This window comes from Ovis canadensis, chromosome 9 (assembly GCF_042477335.2).
Source record: "Ovis canadensis isolate MfBH-ARS-UI-01 breed Bighorn chromosome 9, ARS-UI_OviCan_v2, whole genome shotgun sequence".
Classification (NCBI taxonomy): Eukaryota; Metazoa; Chordata; class Mammalia; order Artiodactyla; family Bovidae; genus Ovis; species Ovis canadensis.
The window spans coordinates 68,276,286-68,297,383 of record NC_091253.1 but is presented as its reverse complement, the minus strand read 5'-3'; the positions used below and the strand labels follow the sequence as shown (position 1 = coordinate 68,297,383).

Below are 21,098 nucleotides of genomic sequence, written 5' to 3'. Positions count from 1 at the left end.
ACAGTAATCTTTTGTTCCAACTAACTGCCCTTTGTTGCAAAGCTCTTATATATCCTAGCTCCCTGCTCACTTCTCGAAGCAGTTCTCTCAAACTTTCTTGAGATATACCTTCCTCTTGGACTTGAAGTACTAAAAATTTCCGCTGAATAAAGCATAACTCAGTTTTTAGGTTGTACATATTTTTTTAGTCGACCATATCTAGATCTATATCATCCTCTTCTGATGATCACGGGGAGCAATACTACCATGTTGGTGTTATTCTGGTGTTGCTCAACCATACAAAAATGGCACATTTTTCTGCTCCCTCTTTCTGACTGACTAATATTTTAAGTCTCAACAGATGAGCATGTGCAAAACTAAAATGTCCAGCATTCATGGCAGCCAAGGTGTTTCTGCATCTTCCTGAAAAGTTTTTTTTTTTTTTTTAACTGGGAACAGAATCTATGAAAATGCTTAATTCCATTACCCATCCTTCTTCACCCCTTTCTGTCTTACTTTTTGAAATTAGAAATATGAGTAGGGGTGGGAAGTTAGGATGCAGTACCCTTCCCTGTCAAAAAAAATATCACAATGTAACAAAATGATTGACTCAATTTTCTGGTCATCAGAGACCTAGTCTGAGAGAAGTGATATCCAGTGGAGGGGGAGTTAAGTGTTATTCTACCCCCATTTAGGTAAATAAGATTGATATTTTAATAAAGTAGAAGACAGAATTATTTTCCCTATCCTAGCTCTAATGACGTCTATGTAAATATTCATATGCTTCATTATGCTTTGTTAATCTAATTTTCATTGTACTTTGGGTTTTCTTCTTTTTCTTCTCTCTCTCTCCTCTTTTTCTTTTAAGTTTTCACAGCTGTTCTGTAGAAGTAGTGATATTTATCAGGTCTGACCAATGAAATGATAGTTTAAACCTAAGGCGCCAATGGAAGTTTTTGAGTAGGAAAATGACGTAAATAAATTACATCTTGTTTTTCAGGCAGATAAATCTCTTGGAAGGGGTAACAATAGATTGAAGGATGTGAGAAGGTCCTGGTGGAACATAAATTAAAAAGAAAGCATACATTAGAGCTGTTGGGAGAGGGTGAAGGGGGTGTATATTTCAAAAGAAAATTGGCAGATTATACTGAGTTCCAAACTCTCTTTGAGTTGCCTGTGAACATCCAGATGTAAACGTGCAATAGGCAGTTGAAAACAGAGATCCTAAATAATTTTTAGGCATTTCCTCTCTATAGAAGCTAATCACACGACCTACTGTCTTTACTCTTAGTTATTATTTTTTGTTAACCAAGTTCGTGCACCCGACCTACAGTGCAGCCAAACAAACTGAAACGTCGGAGTTTGGAAGCAGAGAAATATTTCCTGAAGGGCCATGCAAGGAGATGAGATTCCTCATGATCCCAAAAGCCTCGTGCTCCCAGAAGGGTTTCAGCAAAGCATTTTTGAAAGCTGGGTGAGGTGTGTTGGTGGTGGGGTCCACAGGGTACTTGACCTGCTTGTGTACCAGTCTCTGATTGGCTGATGGTGAGGTAACATGGTGGTGTAACAAGGATTAATTTTATAGTCTTTAGGCTCTAGGAGGCCTGGGAACGATGTGCTCATGGTCATCAAGTAGTGAACATCTTCATTTGGTGGGGGTTTTCACATCTGCAAAAAAACTCAGGAAATGTGCATCAGATACCATTATCTAGGTACTTCAGAGAGGAGCTAAAGCAAAGGATATAGGTAGAGGAAGGCCTGTCCTAGGAAGGCCCAGTGGGTCCTGCTCAGTAACTTTTGTTTTTTTTCAGTGAGAGTCAGCAGGGAGGACTGCCTTTCTCATAGACAATTTGGATATCCATGGATTGGGCTGTTCATTTATATAATAACAGAGTTATTACTTACACAGAGTATTACTGTGTAATTAGTTATTACTAACAGAGTAACTCACAGAAACTCTTTTTCTTTAAATTTGCTTCTGCCCCCATTATGTGCTGGAAGGAACTTTAGACAAAATATTGTTATGTTGCATCTATAGGGTTTGTAAACATTTCAATACCAGAAGCACAGATCTCTGGAAGCAAAAATACATATCACTCAGGGCATGGGAACCCAGCACAACCAAGGTGTGAGCTGAGAAGGACATTGCTTCCCTTTGGCTTCTCTTTGTATTGCTCTAATTTCTTTTTCTTTTTTTCACATTTTTTTTGAGGGGGGTTCTTATTCTATTTTATTTTTTTTAATTTGAAGTATAGTTGATTTACAGTGTTGTGCTAATTTCAGGTTAGTTTCAAAGTAATTCAGTTTTGTATATATATATGTACATATATATATAAATGATATATAAATAGATGCATATTTTCAGATTCTTTTTCCTTATAGGTAATTACAAAATTTGTATCCCTCTAATTTTTCTAGTGGCTAGAAATTCTAGGCGCCTATCATAATGCACTGGGTTGACCAAACAAAACTTTTATTTGAGTGTTTGTATAACATCTTATGGAAAAACCCAATGATATTTTTTGTCAACCCAATAATATTTCTCAAGTACTCACTGCATTCCAGTATCATGTGGCCCTTGCAGGTATCATCACTTTACTCATCTCCACAACACTCTGAGGAAGATATTTCACTCTTCTGATTTACTGATGAGGAAACCGAGGCTGAAAGAGTTGATGCGGGTTGCTAAGTTCTCACAGCCTGTGAGTGCCAATCCCCCATGCCCTGTTCTTCACCACTGCATTGTGTTGTGGGTCACCACGCAGTCTAGACAGATTGGGTACACCCTCCTTGCATTTGTTTCTACTGACTTGGCTATGAGTACGTTTAAGTATTGAATGTATGTTCAGGCAGAAGAAAATCTGTCCCACAAAGCTTAATATTGTATTTGACGTTAAGGATAATGTTAGTTGCTGTTGTTTTCCTCCTTGTTACTCAGACATGCAGTGACTGCAAAAGACTTGAAGGTTCCAAGGAGGAAATCTTTTTAAGGTAAGTAAGCCTGAACAAAGAGTAGGTGCTTTGTATTTCAAATAAGAAAGATTGTAGGATTCTTGAGATTCTCCTTTTACTTTGCTAGGTTATGCACGGGTGAGGTGAAGGAGAAAGGAAGTTTATGGGTCCCTGGAGTTGATGAAACACAGTAAAGAGACTGGTTGACGTCGCGGCCACGCATATTAACATTCCAGCTTGGCCCATAGTAAGCACCCAATAAACATTAGCCACTATCATTATTAACGTTGATATCATTAGTAGATAAGTTCATACAATATGCATGCGTGCTCAGTTCCTTCAGTCATGTGTGACTCTTTGCCACCCTATGGACTGTAGCCCACCAGGCCACTCTGTTCATGGGACTCTCCAGGCAAGGATACTAGAATGGGTTACCCTACTCTCCTCCAGGGGATCTTCCTGATGGAGGGATCGAACTGGCATTTCCTGCTCTGCAGGAGGATTCTTTATCACTGAGCCATCAGGGAAGCCCCTAGTACATTACCAGTATCTCCTTAAGGACTTCCCAGGTGGCTCAGATGATAAAGAATCTACCTGCAATGCAGGAGATCTGGGTTCAGTCCCTGGGTTGGGATGATCCCCTGACAAAGGGAATGGTTACCTATTCTGGTATTACCTTGCAATTGTTTAATGTATTAAGAGAAAAAGCACTTCCATTTTATTTCTTATTTGATAGATTATCTTGTCATCAGAGGAAAGAGCAGTATAGATGAATAAAAGCCAAGTCTCTTTTGTTGTTGTTGATCAGTCACCAGGTCGTGCCTAATCCTTTATCAACCCCGTCGACTGTAGCCCACCAGGCTCCTCTGTCCATAGGATTTCCCAGGCAAGAACAGTGGAGTCATTTGCTATTTCCTTCTCCAGGGGATCTTCCCAACCCAGAGATCGAACCCATGTCTTGTACATCTCCTGTGTCTCCTGTGTTTCAGACAGATTCTTCTTTACTGCTAAGCCATCAGGGAAGGCCCTAGTCTCCTCACCCCTACATCATTGTTAGGTGCCAACAAAATACACAGTAATTTCCCTTTTGTAACTCTCATGACACTTTCAGGACCTTGCTTGGTGCCTTCTTCCTACTAAACTTTTAGTCTTAGATCATGTTTTTTCTGAGGGAGTGTTGTATCCTTAGGATCCAGCCCAGAACTTGGGAACTGGTAGAAACTCAATAAATATGTGTTCAAGCAATGAATGAGTGAGCGCATTGTGAAGTTCCAAACAGCTCTTGAAAACAAAGTGTAATGTCTGCCTCTATCACAAAAAACTTACACTCTTAATTTAAATAACAATGCATTTAAAAATAATACTTCAGGGCAGCAATTAGAAAGTAGTAACAAGGAACCAGATGGTGAGTTTCCAAGGAAATAATTCCATCAATAAATTCAGAGAATTTAGAATTTAATTTGAGACAAGACTTATGGGTAGGATTTATAAAAGGAGAAAAGGCCAAGATTCCTTTGTATTATTTGCGATTTATTTTTTTAATTGCAAGAGTAATTCAAGCTTGTTGTAACATATAACATGTATAAATGTGTATAAAATAAAGATGTATAAAGAAAAAGCTAATGATCTCTCTTTTTACTATGGCTTCCTTTTCAGATCCAAGTCTCCCATGTAACCATCATTAATAGCTTGATATTAACACTTTTCTCTGTATTTGTTCTGTTTATTTGTTCTTTCTTCTGAATCGGATCGTATGCATCTGACTTTCCAAGAGGCATTCTTTAGATAATAGAACATGGAGTTCACTCCTTAATTCAGGGATCTTTCATTGTTTTTAGTAGTTGCATAACATTCCTCATATTTTCATGATGATAAACTTTCAGATTGTTAGTGGCTTTTTGTTTTTACCACTACAGGCATATATACATATATACATTTGTTCTTATAGTTATTTCCATAAAATAGGTTTCCTACCCCTGGTGGTTCAAATGGTGAACAATCTGCCTACAATGCAGGAGACTCGGGTTTGATCCCTGGGTCAGGAAGATCCCCCGGAAAAGGAAATGGCAACCCACTCCAGTATTCTTGCCTGGAGAATTCCATGGACAGAGGAGCCTGGCGGGCTATAATCCATGGGGTCGCAAAGAGTCAGACATGACTGAGCAACTAACACTTTCATTTTTCTTTCAAAGTAGACTGTGTGGATTTTTTATTTTAATCATCATTGATAGATTATTTTCCAAAAGTGTAACAATTTATGTTGCCAAAAACAATGACAGTGTTTTCTCTTTCTGGCATCTTCAGATACAATTAATCTTTTGAAATTATTACTAAATCTGATGGCAAAATATGATACAGACATTTACACAGATATATGTTTTTCTGACTAATAGTGAATCTGGACATTTTCATTCATTATTTGCTGTTAATATTTTTAGATTATCTTTTAATCTTTTAATTTCATTTATTGTCTTTTTTTGGAAATTGATTTGCAAAAACTTTTTGTATGATAACATATTAATCATTTTTTATGTCTTAGTGTTTGATTTTTTTTCTTATCTATCATTTTTGTTGGTAAAATTTATATATGTATGTGGCATCTTTTATCATATAAAAACTTTAAATTTCTCATATAGTCATATAAGTCTTTTATTTTATAACTTTTCCCTAGGAGATGAATTTCAAATAGAGAGAAAGACATGTGCCTTTCAATGGAGACACACATTGGAAGACATTTTCATGAACAGTGAACAGACACATTGGGCAGGAATAAAAGGTTATACAGGTCAGTGTCAAAAAATAATGCCAGAAAGTTCCACTCTTGCCAGTGTGTTAAAGTCCAAACACTAGACTAATTAATTTGGACCTGACCTAGAAACACAGAGGAACTGCTGAAATGTTTTGAATAGGGCAGTTTTATAATGAAAATGTGATTTTACAAAGATTAAGTTTGCATGGTGGTTTTAAAGACTGAAGTTCAGTGTCAAAGAAACCAGTATTTCAACAACTATGTATTGAACAGACACAGTGCTAGGCACTTGGAATCACCAGTGAATAAAAGACTGTGGAGACCATTTAGGGCCATTTAGGGCTCAGTTGCAAGGGTCAGTGTGTGAGGATAGGAAGAGGTAAAATAATGGCAGTAGAAACAGAAGGAAAAAGAAAGGATGGATGTGAGAAAAAATAAGCATCAAGATGGGAGATAGGAAGGAGGAACGAGGACTTCCCTGGTGGTCCAGTGGCTAAGACTCTGTGCCCTCAGTGCAGGGGACCGGGGTTCCATCCCTGGTCAGGGAACTAAATCCTGCATAACTGTGATTTATTAATAGTTTGCTAGGACTGCAATAACAAAATACCACGAACTGGGTTGCTTGAGCAACAGAAACTTATTGTCTTACCATTCTGGAGACTGGAAGTCCAAGGACAAAGAGTTGGCAGGTTTAGTCTCTTTTAGCCAAGACCCCTTTTGTTGGCTTACAGATGGCTGTCTCCTCACTGTGTCCTTACATAGCCTTGTCAGGGACGAGCACAAGTAACCCTCATATTCCTTTGTGTGTTCAAGTTTCTCTTCTCATAAGGACACCAGTCAGATTGGATTGACTGCCCTAAAAGCCACGATTTAAGTGAACCACCTTTTTAAAGGCCTTATCTCCAAATCTAGTCCCATTCTAAAGTGCTAGTGTAGGGCCTGAACACATGGATTCTGGGGTTATGGTTGCTGTTCAGTCTCTAAGTCATGTCCAACTCTTTGTGACTGCATGGACTGCACCACACCAGGCTCTTCTGTTCTCTACTATCTCCCAGAGTTTGCTCAAATTCATGTCATCACTTCATGGGAAATAGATGGGGAAACAGTAGAAACAGTGGCAGACTTTATTTTGGGGGGGCTCCAAAATCACTGTAGATGGTGATTGCATTCATGAAATTAAAAGACGTTTACTCCTTGGAAGGAAAGTTATGACCAACCTAGATAGCATATTGAAAAGCAGAGACATTACTTTGCCAACAAAGGTCTGTCTAGTCAAGGCTGTGGTTTATCCAGTGGTCATGTATGGATGTGAGAATTGGACTGTGAAGAAAGCTGAGCACCGAAGAATTGATGCTTTTGAACTGTGGTGTTGGAGAAGACTCTTGAGAGTCCATTGGACTGGAAGGAGATCCAACCAGTTCATTCTAAAGTAGATCAGTCCTGGGTGTTCTTTGGAAGGACTGATGCTAAAGCTGAAACTCCAATACTTTGGCCACCTGATGCGAAGGGTTAACTCATTGGAAAAGACTCTGATGCTGGGAGGGATTGAGGGCAGGAGGAGAAGGGGATGACAGAGGATGAGATGGCTGGATGGCATCACTGACTCGATGGACATGAGTTTGAGTGAACTCCGGGAGTTGGTGATGGACAGGGAGGCCTGGTGTGCTGCGATTCATGGGGTTGCAAAGAGTCGGACACAACTGAGCAACTGAACTGAACTGAACTGATGATGTCCGTTGAGTTGCTAATGCTATCTGTCTCATCTTCTGCTGCCCCCTTGTTTTGCCTTCAGTTTTTCCCACCATAAGGGTCTTTTCCAATGAATTGGCTCTTCGCATCAGGTAGCCAAAGTATTAGAGCTTCAGCTTCAGCATCAGTCCTTCCAATGATTATTCAGGGGTGATTTCCTTTAGGACTGACTGTTTTGCTCTCCTTGCAGTCCAAGGGACTCAAGAGTCTTCTCCAAGACCACAATTTGAAAGCATCAGTTCTTCAGTGCTCAGACTTAATTTTGGAAAAAGGATACAATTCAGCCCATAACAGACTATGAAACTCCTGTTCTATCCATTGCATCAAGCTTCTGGAGTAAACCTGAATGATGGTCGCATTGCTACATTCAACTTGAACAGACTTATGGTTCTTAAGACTGAGCCCCTTGAAAATTTCACCTTGATCAAAAGCTGTTACCTTTCATGTAAGATTCTCCCTGGGACAGCTTTTCTCCTTGAAGGCATGCAGTTTCCTGAACATGGTTCTTTTGTAACCATATTCCTCCTCTGGACAGGTACAAGCAATATTTTATGAATGTTTTAGTATTTATGTATTTATTTGTCTGCATTCAGGTCTTTGTTGTGGCGAGCAGGATATTCAATGTGGCGCATGAATTTTCTATTTGTGGTGTACAGGCTGTTTCTCTGTGGCATGTGGGATCTTAGTTGCCCACCAAGGATCGAACCCATATGCCTTGCATTGCAAGGCAGATTCTTAACCACTGGACCAGCAGGGAGGTTCCTGTGGACATTTTAAATGTGTTAGGAAAAGTGTTGGCTGTTTACAAGAATGATCTTATTTCATGCGCATTCATCATAAGGAGGTGACGTAATGTTAGGGAAGCATCTCAGAAAAATATCTTAGAGAACCTGTGTGCTACCACCGTCTCTTTACTAATCATGGAGAAACATATTGTTTATTGTTCTTAAGCAAGGTTGACCAAGGTCAGGATCGCACTTATCCACAGATAGCATGCTCCTGGTCATGAAGATGAGAAAAATAATGTTTCTTTAGAAATCATACCTGCTCATTTTTTTATGCTTTCATTAAAAAAAAAAAAATGAAGAAAATTGCCCCTTAGAATCTCAAATGAAGAAAGCGTGCTGTGATAAAAAATGTCACCATAGGTCTGTAATCTCACTCCACTGTCCCCCAGTGCTATCTCTGGGGGAATCAGCAAGTCATGCCTGGTTTTAAATTAAAGATAATCTTTAATTTTCTTTAATAATAATCTTTAATATTATCTTTAATCTTGTCCCATATATATATATATAAAGATTATCTCTTATTGGATCTAATTAACCAATTGGTACCAGTTCGAGTATAAGAACATTTAGACCAGGGGTTCCCAATCTCTGAGATCTAATGCCTGATGATCTGAGGTGGAGCTGATGTCATAATATTAGGAATAAATGTAATGCCCTTGAATCATCCTGAAACCAGAAGAAGGACTGTGAATGTCCCTCATCCCTACTCCCATCGTATATAACATTATTCTGGCAGTAGTGGAAAAAGTACAAAACTACCTGTGAATTTTCTTTAACATTTCCAAAACCAATTCTCTAATTTTTAATAATTACTTCCTTTGAGCAGGGGGTAATGACCTAGGCTCAGCTATTTCATTTCAAACTAGAATTTAATTTTAAAAGACTTTTTGCTTGTTGGGGGAAAAAAATTGTACCTAAAGAAAAATTGCTTAGCTGTGTGCTCTGCTGGAATTCTGCTGGAGAGATTACTGCAGCAAGCTGGTGGCCTGGGGCGGGGGGCTGAAACAAATCATTTTTGTAAAATTGAAATGAGTTCATTACAGTTGATAGCTTTTCATTTAATTTTTAAATGTAAAGTGGCTATTTTTAAAAGAAGGAAAGTAAGTCTAAATTGCCCTACTAATCCAATGAAATAGTGCCAAGAGGATAAAAGCAGACAACTGTGAGCCATGTGGGGATCCTTTCCAAAGCTGGCTTTTATGCTTCTCTTCTGTTCTCATTAAAACAAGTCCCAAAGATCAAATGAAGCTGGGACCCAAGCTCCAGGCAAGGGGACAAGTTGTTTACTCCATTGTAGCAGCAGCCCTCTCACCACCAGGCCGGGATTCAGGCACACAGGTCAAAAGGATGATAATCCTATTTTCACCCTCCCAGGTCTCTATCAGCAACCACCAGAGAGCAGCAGATGACTAAGTCAGTCACCTGGCTGCCTCCGGTTAAGGACTCGCTTGAAAATGAATGGGAAAGCTTACAAGAAGGCAGAGAGGAGGAATAATCATGGCACTAATAATTCCTATTAGCGTGGTTTTATGATTCAGAAAAGCACACACGTGCCTGCATTTGATCTTGCCTTTTGGTGAGCCAGACGTGCATCTTTGGTCCCATTGTGCAGAATTGTTGTTTAGTCACCAAGTCACGTGCAACTCTTTTGCGAGTGCAGGGACTATAGCCTGCCAGGCTTCTCTGTCCATGAGATTCTCCAGGCAAGAATACTGGAGTGGGTTGCCATTTCCTTCTCCATGGGATTTTCCCAACTCAGGAATCGAACCAGCATCTCCTGCATCTCTTGCATTGCTGCTGGTGCTGCTAAGTCTCTTCAGTCGTGTCCGACTCTGTGTGACCCCATAGACGGCAGCCCACCAGGCTCCACCGTCCCTGGGATTCTCCAGGCAAGAACACTGGAGTGGGTTGTCGTTACCTTCTCCCTCCTGCATTGACAGATGGATTATTCACCACTGAGCCATCAAGGAAGCCTCATTGTTTCGGAATAACAATTCCCAGACCCAGAAATGTTAAAACAGAAATTTGTTCCCAATCATACACATTGTTCAGAATATTGGTTTTGAAGGCATTTTCCCTGGTTTGAATTCTGGCTTTATTACTTATGATCGATGTGACTTTGGGAAGTTATTTAACCTCTTTTTGACCTCATTTTCTCTTCTGTAAAAGGGAGATATCCATCTCAGAGGTTGTTGTGGAGCTCAAATGACAGGATGCAGGTCCAGGACTAGGAACTCTTTGGTGCTTAATATTCAATAAACATTATCACTGTATTTGTAAAATATTTCACGGCTCATAAAACATACCCAGTATATTTATTAAGCTCCAGAGTCAAGCACTTTGCTAAGTTTTGGGGGTGGTAGAAAAATCACTCAAGACCCCAGGGATCCCACAGGTCACAGATGAGTATAAAGGATAAACAGATAAACACACAGCATGGATAAACAGACCCATAGAAGGTGGTACTTTAAGGAGAATTTAGTACAGCCTGAGAGAGTCAGAGAGAGCTTCCTGAAGGAAATACTTACCTAATTTAACCTAAACTAAAACTCTGAAAAGGGTATTATTGTGGCATTCTGCAAATGAGTGAAACAAGGTCCAAGGTCAAGGGCTTCCAGAGGTCCCTCAGCTCGTGAGTGGCAGAGCCAGATCTCACTTATAGTAAATTACCTCAAGGATACATTCCCTACGAATTAAGTCACTGAGACATTGAGCTGGGTTTTTTTCCCCACTCTCTTTCTTACTTAAAGAGGAACAAAAACTCACTTTCTGCATCTCCCCTTTTCTCCTTGAAAAATCTGGTACAGCGTCAAGTTCTATAAAATCCACAGTCTGCTAAGAATTGCATAATCCTAGAGTGGAAGGGACAATTGTTTTTTAGTAGGGATCCAGAGGAATTTGGGAGCAGGAGGAGAAGGGGACGACAGAGGATGAGATGGCTGGATGGCATCACTGACTCGAAGGACGTGAGTTTGAGTGAACTCTGGGAGTTGGTGATGGACAGGGAGGCCTGGAGTGCTGCAATTCATGGGGTCGCAAAGAGTCAGACAGGACTGAGCGACTGAATTGAACTGAACTGAGAGGGGCAGAGATAGACGTATCGTTGAATCCTAGTTCTGCCACTCACAAGTTCTGCGGCAATAGGGTAACAACTTAGTCTCAGTGAGTCTCAGTTTTTCCATCCATAAAATGGAGCGGTAATCCTTTCTATGTCCTATAATTGCTGTGATGGGCACATTAGCACAGGGCTGGCACACATTATAATTGCTCAGTAAACACTCACTAATAACTTTAGCTGGAGAAATGCCATCTAGTTCATCCACGTCACGTCGCTGACCTGATCACACTAATCATCTGTGAATTTTTTCTGAAAGCCTTCCCCTGAAGGAGATACTAGAGTTTCATGTGTTCAGGGTTCCAGTGCCTGACCAGTCCCACGATCTAGAAATCTAACCTGTTCCATACTTTGCTATGCTTTCATTTAAACATTCTGTTCTCAGAAAAAAAATTAGAGAATGGCTGATTGTGCTTTTTCTGGATAAATGAATGTCTCAACATTCTCTCTCCCACACTCATCTAATCTAATCCCAGGAATTCCATTTTCGTATTTTGAAGTCTCTTATCTACCACTTTGCACTGGAGATAACCAGGACTCCTTCCTGTCCTGAGATTGCTGCGGTGATAAGGCAGGTAGCTGGTCTTAATAATATTGTGGGTTGTGCTTTTTATTTTCAAAGCACATTCACATGCCTTCCTTGTTGATCCTAATACACTGGGAGAGTTGGGGAGGACGGTTATTATCTCCACTTGGTGAGGACGGTGATTTCTCCACTTGAAGGGTGGGGAAACTGAAGTATAAAGGAAAGAACAAAAGCCACCAGCACTGCTACGCATCATTACATTCTGGGTCTTTTTAAATTTTTTTATTATATACTGGAGTATAGTTGATTAACAATGTTGTGTTAGTTTCAGGTGTATGCAATGTTTCAGTCTTTTCTGCATTTTTGTTGTTTAGTTGCTAAATTGTGTCTGACTCTTTTTCGGCCCCATGGACTGTAGCCTGCCAGCTTCCTCTGTCCATGGGACTTTCTAGGCAAGGGTACTGGAGTGGGTGGCCATTTCCTTCTTCAGGGGATCTTCCCAACCCAGGGATCTAATCTGCATTTCCTGAACTGGCAGACAGAGTCTTTACTGTTGACTACCAGGGAAGACCTTCTTTTACACATAGTATCTTACTTAAATTTTTCAGGAGCCTTCTTTACTAGATATTATTAGTTCCTTTTATAGAAGACAAAAATGAGGCTCATAAAATGAGCCTCACATATTCAACTTTCTCCAGGTACTGAATACTAGAGCTGAGAAACTGCAGATTGATCTCACACCAAAGCCAATAAGCTCAATCATTGACTTTTGCAAATTCGCTTGACCTATCAGTGACTAACACGACATAAAGTCAGGATTCCATAAAGTCAGTTTAGGACACCTTCCATCAAACCACTCATTTAGTCCTTGTTGACTGGTGAACTACTAGAGCTAGACCCACCTATGACTAGAACAGTCACTGCTCACACTGACCTGCTTTGCAGCTGTTCCCCACTCCCAGCAAGTTTTCTGTTCTTACCTTCTAGGTCCATGCCTATGATTTGGGGATTCTCAAGCATCTGTGATTCTCAAGTCAGACAGCAATAAATATATATGGGCTTTCCAGATGGACACAACTGAGCATGGACACATACACACATATTATACAATTAATGTATACTTAATATATATACATTCAGAAAACGAAGATCACGGCATCTGGTCCCATCACTTCATGAGAAATAGATGGGGAAACAGTGGAAATAGTGGCAGACTTTATTTTGGGGGGCTCCAAAATCACTGTAGATGGTGACTGCATTCATGAAATTAAAAGACGCTTACTCCTTGGAAGGAAAGTTATGACCAACCTAGACAGCATATTAAAAAGCAGAGATATTACTTTGCCAACAAAGGTCCATCTAGTCAAGGCTATGGTTTTTCCAGTGGTCATGTATGGATGTGAGAGTTGGACTGTGAATAAAGTTGAGTGCCGAAGAATTGATGCTTTTGAACTGTGGTATTGGAGAAGACTCTTGAGAGTCCCTTGGACTGCAAGGAGATCCAACCAGTCCCTCCTAAAGGAGATCAGTCCTGGCTGTTCTTTGGAAGGACTGATGCTAAAGCTGAAACTCCAATACTTTGGCCACCTCATACAAAGAGTTGACTCATTAGAAAAGACCCTGATGCTGGGAGGGATTGAGGGCAGGAGGAGAAGGGGATGACAGAGGATGAGATGGCTGGATGGCATCACTGACTCGATGGACATGAGTTTGAGTGAACTCTGGGAGTTGGTTATGGACAGGGAGGCCTGGTGTGCTGCAGTTCATGGGGTCGCAAAGCGTTGGACGTGACTAAGTGACTGAACTAAACTGAATATATATATTTATACATATAATACATTGATATGCATGTATATGGATGTATATACATTCATGTGCTTCCAGAATTTGCCAGATTCTCCAGCAAGAATAAAGATTTGTCAGGCCAAGCAAACTTCTTAGGGTTTTACCAACAAGGATATTTCTTTAAATACCAAGTTGGATGTGTGTTGGTTTGCAATTTGGGGAGTTTCCTCAGTGAAATCTGAACATGTCCCCATACATGGAGGGCAAGGAGTGAAAAAGAAAGGCAGGCCACTCCAAATTGGTAGGTGGAATGTTTCATAAACAAAGAAAGCCTCAAGATTGGTCTTGAGCAGCCTTAAGACAAGTAGATCTCTGCACTCACCCACCAGAATCTTAAAGGTTTATTTACATAGATGCCTTAACTGGGCTCAGTCATATTTTCAGCCTAGGTGGTTTCAACATGTTATTGTCTCAAGGCTGCTTCCTTGAAATGGCTTCAGCTATGCAAACAGGCTGGAACGTACATTCCACGGACAAGGGAGAGGGTGAGGAGCTAGGGTCTAGCTTGCTGGTCAACCAACAGTCACCTCCTCTTGATTACCTCCTCCAACAACAAGGGAAAAGTGAAAGAAAAAAGTTAATGGGAATCTCTTCTCTTTCTCTGAGTGTCTAGTTCACGTGTGCCTATTGGGCATAATCGCCTTGAAACTGTAAGGCAAGCACTGAGCTGAGAGATGAATTCTAACCATGTTCAGTTTCTCCTGGGGAATCTGTGCTTATGTTACTATTTGAGCTGCTCCACTCATTCATTTTTCATTTCAAAAGGAGATGATGGTGAAAAAGGAGATCCAGGAGAGGAGGGAAAGCTTGGCAAAGTGGGACGCATGGGACCAAAAGGTAGGTGACATGACGTGACTTTGACACTTTTCTCTATACAGGATTTGGCCTGGAAGTTTAACAGCTTCCATAACACCCTCTGCTCCAAAGAGTTATGAAATATATTTCACATGTGAATTTAGTCACCACCAGACAGTTCCCTGGTGGCTCAGAGGTTAAAGCGTCTGCCTGGAATGTGGGAGACCTGGGTTTGATCCCTGGGTTGGGTAGATCCCCTGGAGAAGGAAATGGCAACCCACTCCAGTGCTCTTGCCTGGAGAATCCCATGGAGGGAGGAGCCTGGGAGGCTACAGTCCATGGGGTCACAAAGAGTCGGACACGACTGAGCGACTCCACACACCAGAGAGTTCCCATGAGATTGCTTGTCAGCAAGACTTGGACACAGTGCTCAGGCTGCACCGTTAGGGCTCATGAAAGAGGAACACCCTGGGAATTCTGGAGCATAGCAGTCTCTGGGAATATCTGAGAAACCATTAGTGCTAGAAACACAGCTTTGTTCATTGCTGTGTCTCTTCTCAGAAGCCACACCAAGCAACTCTGGTTTAGAGTGTGAGGAGGAAGATAAGAAAGAACAGAAAGAACTGTCTGATCCATTGATTTACTCAGTTTTCCCCGAGATCTCCCAGTAAGTGGTGGGGGATTTATGGGAGAGGTACAAGCAAAGAAAATGAGAGTAACACAAAGGATTTTTGTGCATGTTTTCATCACAAGACAGGACTTAACCTTGACAAAATACAGCTTCTGCATTATGATGTCAAAGTGTGTGTGTCCTGAACGCTAGAACCGTTCCTCGCAACTGCTGCAAGGTGGTGGCCCTGGACCACTGATTTTCATATCTTCAGTAATTTAAAGAGAAGCAGACTCATAGGCTTTTGTGGCTTCAATTTGAGAAATGCTGACTTAAACTCTTCTTAGTCTGAAAATAGGCTTCCCTGGTGCTGCCGGTGATAATGTAGGGAATGCCGGTGCCAATGCAGGAAATGTAAGAGACACGATTGGATCCCTGGATTGGGAAGAAATATGTACAATCAACTGCAGAATTATTCTCACATATAGACACCTTTACAACTGGTAAACATTTTTTAGATGATCACAGATTAAAAACCCAAATTAATAACAATTTTGTAGGAACTCAGGAATTCCTGATTATATATGTATATATTTTAAATAAAAATATGGTGGAACAATCTTTGATGTCCCTTTGATTGCTAGGTTTTATGATTGTGCATTTGCTCCCTTTTTTAAAAATGTCAAATTTTGTTTTAAGGTAGTGAGGAAATAGAACCCCAGAGTGAAGCTAAAATGGATCTCAGGAGGAATAGGATTTGAATAAAATACAAGAATTCTTTCACTCAGCCTCTTATCTGACCTTTAGATTAAACATCCTCTGCTCGAGCTCTTTAGAAATATTGCATCTGTAAGCATTTTAATATCATCAAACCCAGGACTGTCATACTCACTCACACTTTAATTTTAGTGCATACATTATAATGCTATTAAAACAGGTGATATAGCAAAGAATATATATTATATATCGCAGATAGAAGAATGCACTTTTAAGTATTTCCTTCGAGTAAATATCATATATTAGGCATATCATTAAAAGTAAGATAAAACCTTAAGATATAAAGATGACAATTTTGCTTTTCAGGAGTTAAGGGAGAACTGGGTGATGCAGGAGATCAAGGCAATATTGGCAAGACTGGGCCCATTGGGAAGAAGGGTAAGCTGTATTTTACCATTCTCCAGTAGCAATTTAAAGCAGATGGAACCTACCTTTGATCTATTTTGAAATGTTCTGTATCACAAAAATGACCCTTTTCCTTTCTTTTAAAATATGAGTTCTCTCTTCCGAGCGTGGCTGTTTCTTCCATATGTAAGCAATGTGTCTTTACAAAAAAGCCTTGAGCAAAATTCAATTGAAATTCAAGGACAGAGTCAAACATAACGTTCAGTTAAACTGTACATAGAACTGTCTCCTGGGACCTCCTGGTTATAATCCTTTATACGATTAAAATGGGTGTCATGACCATGAAGCACACTCGGTGTAGAAAACAATTATTCATAAAAATCGAGATAGCCAAGAACAGTATAATATTGTATTTTAATTGAAGTGGAATAATAATAATTCTGTGTCTGAGATCTGTTAACAGAGTAGGAATCTGAAGTGTATATATCTACATCCTTTCGTTGTCACTCATATTTTGATCCTGCACATTCCTGCTTCACTATTATGTAAAACAGAGGTGGCCTTCTCTTTATTATCTCAGCACTCTTTATCTTCTTTTCCTGAAGCCCCACAATGGTAGCAAGTTCTTACTGCTTCTGATATTTACCAATTCATACAGACATTGTACTATTGGTTTGAAGATGCAGAGTGATCCCTTTTTACTTGGATACACAATTTGCTTGAACCTACCAAGTGCTCCAGTGGAGATGAATTGCATCAGAGTATTTTAAGCATATACTTGCAATGCTTGAACTCATACAATAGTAGTAGGAGGTGGCTATGAAACTATACCTTAGTACAGTATTTACTCCAGTTAAATTTATACAGTTATGATTTAACACTGAATCATTATATTTGTTTGCATTTCTCACAGCTGGGAATGGCACCATGTATGGTGATTGTGTATGGAAGTTTTGATAAATATTAACTTTCTATAATCAATTTGTATATATTTTATGGTAAAAATGATACAATAGACTACTATCTGTTTAATGCATATATTTTATATATTCAGGACATACCTTTTCCTTAATTTTTTTGGTATTTCTAGTCTACACAGTTTATCTGTGAGTTTTTTCAAATTGTTGCAAATCTCCAAAAGCTTCCCACCAATGGACCACATGTTATGTAGTTTGTGTATATTTCTACTTCATATATTTAAAAAGAGCGAGATTTTTTCAGCCCTGCTGCACTGACTTTTGATCTGTGAGGTGATACTGTCCCCACTGGAATGCATGGATTAAGAGTACTGTCTCCTTTTGCTCTTTCGCAAAGATGTCAAGGTGTCTTCTCCTGCCCTCTGCCTTTACTCAGACAATTTTCTACCCCTACACACCTCTTTGTACATCACTGTCAGTCAAAATACCACTCATTCTTTCAAACCATGGAAAAATAGACTTCTTGATAAAGCTTTTCCTGAACCCCTCCTTTCTTTTGTGCTCCCAGCCTGAGCTTGATCATCCATTAAGGTATGAACATCTTCTATCTGGATTATTTGGTCTGCCATACAGCAGAGTATTTAAGCTCTTGAGGTTTGAAATCAGAACGATTGGGTTTCAATCCTGACTCAGGGTCTTTCTTGTATATATTTGACCTTGTGTACATTTCTTAATCTATCTGTGCTTCAGTTCCCTCATGAACAAAATAAAAACAATTACAGCCTAAAAACCAAAAAAGAGTCCTGTCTTCTGATCCAGCTTTTCTCCATCATACTTCTCCTTGTATTAGTTTTTGGAGTAGATACAAGTATTTTGGGAGCTAGTTAAGAAGAACTTGAATAGGGGAAATATTTCATTTGGACTTACTGGAATTTATCTCTGTAGTTTGTAGTCACTTCCACATACAGTTAAGTTCCTGCTAATAATTCTGATGTAGGAATAGCTTCCAGGAATACTTCTACCACCTACTGTGCAGATGTATCCAAAGTCATGATGGAAAAGTACAGGGGCAGAGGTCAGATCATCATAGGAATATGTCTAGGGCATCCAGCCCAAGAAATGTGTAGGTTGTATAAAAGAAACAGGGTATAACATGTACCAGGCAGAGTTCATCGATGGAAAAAACTTTCAAATCTAACAGCTCATATATGAACAAGAGTTTACAGAGGTATTTTCAAAGTTTGACAATATTCTTGATTTACATACACCATCAACAACAAGTTGTGAAGGTGAGAAAAATCACTTGCATTATTTATAACAAAGACAAAAATCAGATTTCTGCTACAGGCTATGAGAGATTCACCTGCATGAATCTTTCTGCTAAGAATGACTAGGTGAGTCAAAAACAAACAAACATATTTGAAGGCATGAGAGGGCAAGCAAATTGAATAGACTTTAGAGGCTGTGATCTGGAGAAGAAGGGGACCACACTAATCCATTTTTCCTCATTTACAGATTCACACGTGAGGCAGCATTAAAGGACTAAGAGACTTGAACAGAAAGTTGCTCAGACTTAATTGGTGTTCAAAGTCTGCCAGAGATGACTGGCCCAGGAAATGGGCCACTTTTATTTTTCATTTCAAAAATAAAAACCTCCAATTAGAACTTAGGAAATTCTGAATAAAAGTCAAACACACACCCATTCATGTTTAAAAAAAAAAATCTTAGCAAACTGAAAATCAAGGGGAACATTTAATATGAAAAGGAAGAGCATCAATGAAAACTTATTTAAAAATCATACTTGGTAGTGAAATACTGAACACTGCTCACCTGATAATGAAAATGAGATAAGTATAGCCCTCATCAAGTCTAGTCAACATTATAGAAGAGGTTTTAGCCAGAGCAAAAATGCCAGAATAAGAGATAAGAATCACAATAGTTGGAAATGGAGAAATAAGAGGGTGATTATTTCCTAATCATGTAGCATACCCAGGATATTCAAAAGAATCTACAGATAAGTTATTTGTATTGTTTTTTAAAGATAGCGCAATGGTAAGAATCCGCCTGCCAATGCAGGAGCTGAAGGAGATGCAAGTTCAATCCCTAGTGAAAAAGATCCCCTGGAGGAGGGCATGACAACCCACTCCAGGATCCTTGCTTCGAGAATCCCAGGGACAGAGGAGCCTGGTGGGAGTCGGACATAACTAAACATGCAGGCAGGGCTTTAACTTACAAAAATCAATTTTTGTTTCTAAGTACTAGAAACAATTCTAAAAACTGGAATTAAAAAGATTCCCTTTATTATAGCAAATATCTAGAAATAAATCTAACAAAAGATGTATAAGCTCTCTACAACAAACACTACATGATTATAATAAGAGAAATTAAAGATTATCTAAGGAGATGGAAGTAAAGCTACATTCATAGACTGGGAGACTCAATATTTGTTAAGCTGTCCCAAATTTGATCTGTAGTTTCAGTCTTCTCTCAATTAACATCCCAGAAGTAGTTCTCTTGGTATCTGATAAACCAATTCAAAATTTATATGGAAATGAAAAGGACCATGGATACCCAAAGACTATCTTGAAAAATAAAAACAAAAGTGAAAGATTTAAATCAAATAAATGTTAGAAATTAATGTTTAATAAATTTAAGCATTTATTATAAAGCTAAACAGTTAAGATAATGTTTAGTGCAGATACGAATAGACCAGTGGAAAGAAATAAACAATGCAGAAACAGACCCCAAACCTGAGTTATGAAAAGGTGATATTTTTGAATGGAAAATGAGACGTCTATCAATAAATATTGCTAGGTCAAGTGGATGAATAAGAATGCAGCCAAACGTACACGGCACATTGTATGTGAAAAGAACAATTATAGGTGCACACAATCCATTTATTAATTAAAATGTTACATTTTTAAGTGAATTTTGTAGTGTTGCACTTGACTACTTTTCTTTTTTTTTTCTTTTCCTTTTTTTTTTTTTCACTTTACAATACTGTATTGGTTTTGCCATACATTGACATGAATCCACCACAGGTGTACATGAGTTCCCAACCCTGAAACCCCCTCCCACCTCCCTCCCCATATCATCTCTCTGGGTCATCCCAGTGCACCAGCCCCAAGCATCCTGTATCCTATATCGAACCTAGACTAATTTCTTGTCTTATAATGTGTTCACTTTTATAAGTACTTTTCAATTTGGAATTTGGTATTTTTTTAAAAAGTCTCCTCAAATTGTATAAGCTTTGGATAAAATCATCATGAATCTGCCTCTGGTTATATCAGCTTCACTTAACAAATGGCTAAGGGATGGAAAGGTGTAACTAGAGTATGGGATGTTGGACTTCAAGATTTCTGAGATGCAATCACATTATATAAGGTTAAGATCTCAAGTATTTCCCTGGAGATGAGCAGAAGAGGAGGGGGAGACTAAGTTATTGCAATGAACACATCCAGAATTCAAGACCTTCATTTTTCAGTGAATTATTCTAGATGTTGAACTTTCCTAGATTTAGATATGTCAAATCTAGATGAGACTCCTACCAGGAGAGTTGAAGTTCATGACTTTGAGCCAAGTCTTAATCCTTCCATAGAATAAGACTAGATTGCTCTTGAAGAGAGGATGGTAAACAACAGAGACAGGGGAAGGTCGAAAACTGTACTAGGTTATCTGAGCCTCAAAATGGATGAAGTTCCAAACATTGGAGAAGCAGCAGTCTGGAATGGATAGGGTTAACCAGCCTTATCTTTCTCAGGATGATTGCTTATTCAAACTCTTATGCTTATGCACCTAGAGTACACCTATCACTTTATTACCACTATGCCTTATTAACTTGTCTGTGTCATTCAACAGGGTATGAATTTCTGGAGGAAATGAATGGAAGCTATATCAGATCTATTTGTTTAAATACATATAAGTTTTATTTGGGAAATCCTGCTTTTTAAT

At 39.2% G+C, this 21,098-nt stretch overlaps 1 protein-coding gene across 2 annotated transcripts in view; it reads left to right on the top strand.

The window, feature by feature from the left end:
• The window catches only part of COLEC10 (collectin subfamily member 10), a 531,893-nt gene that overhangs the window by 498,405 nt on the left and 12,390 nt on the right, over positions 1-21,098 (top strand). The window contains exons 1-4 of one of the 2 annotated variants that reach the window (XM_069601096.1): positions 3,103-3,178; positions 5,603-5,716; positions 14,469-14,540; positions 16,192-16,263. In XM_069601096.1, the coding sequence (XP_069457197.1) occupies positions 5,671-5,716; positions 14,469-14,540; positions 16,192-16,263 (190 nt within the window). In that variant the 5' untranslated portion in view covers positions 3,103-3,178; positions 5,603-5,670. Of the gene's footprint in view, positions 1-3,102; positions 3,179-5,602; positions 5,717-14,468; positions 14,541-16,191; positions 16,264-21,098 lie in introns of those variants that run through there. The other variant, XM_069601094.1, reaches the window with a different exon arrangement.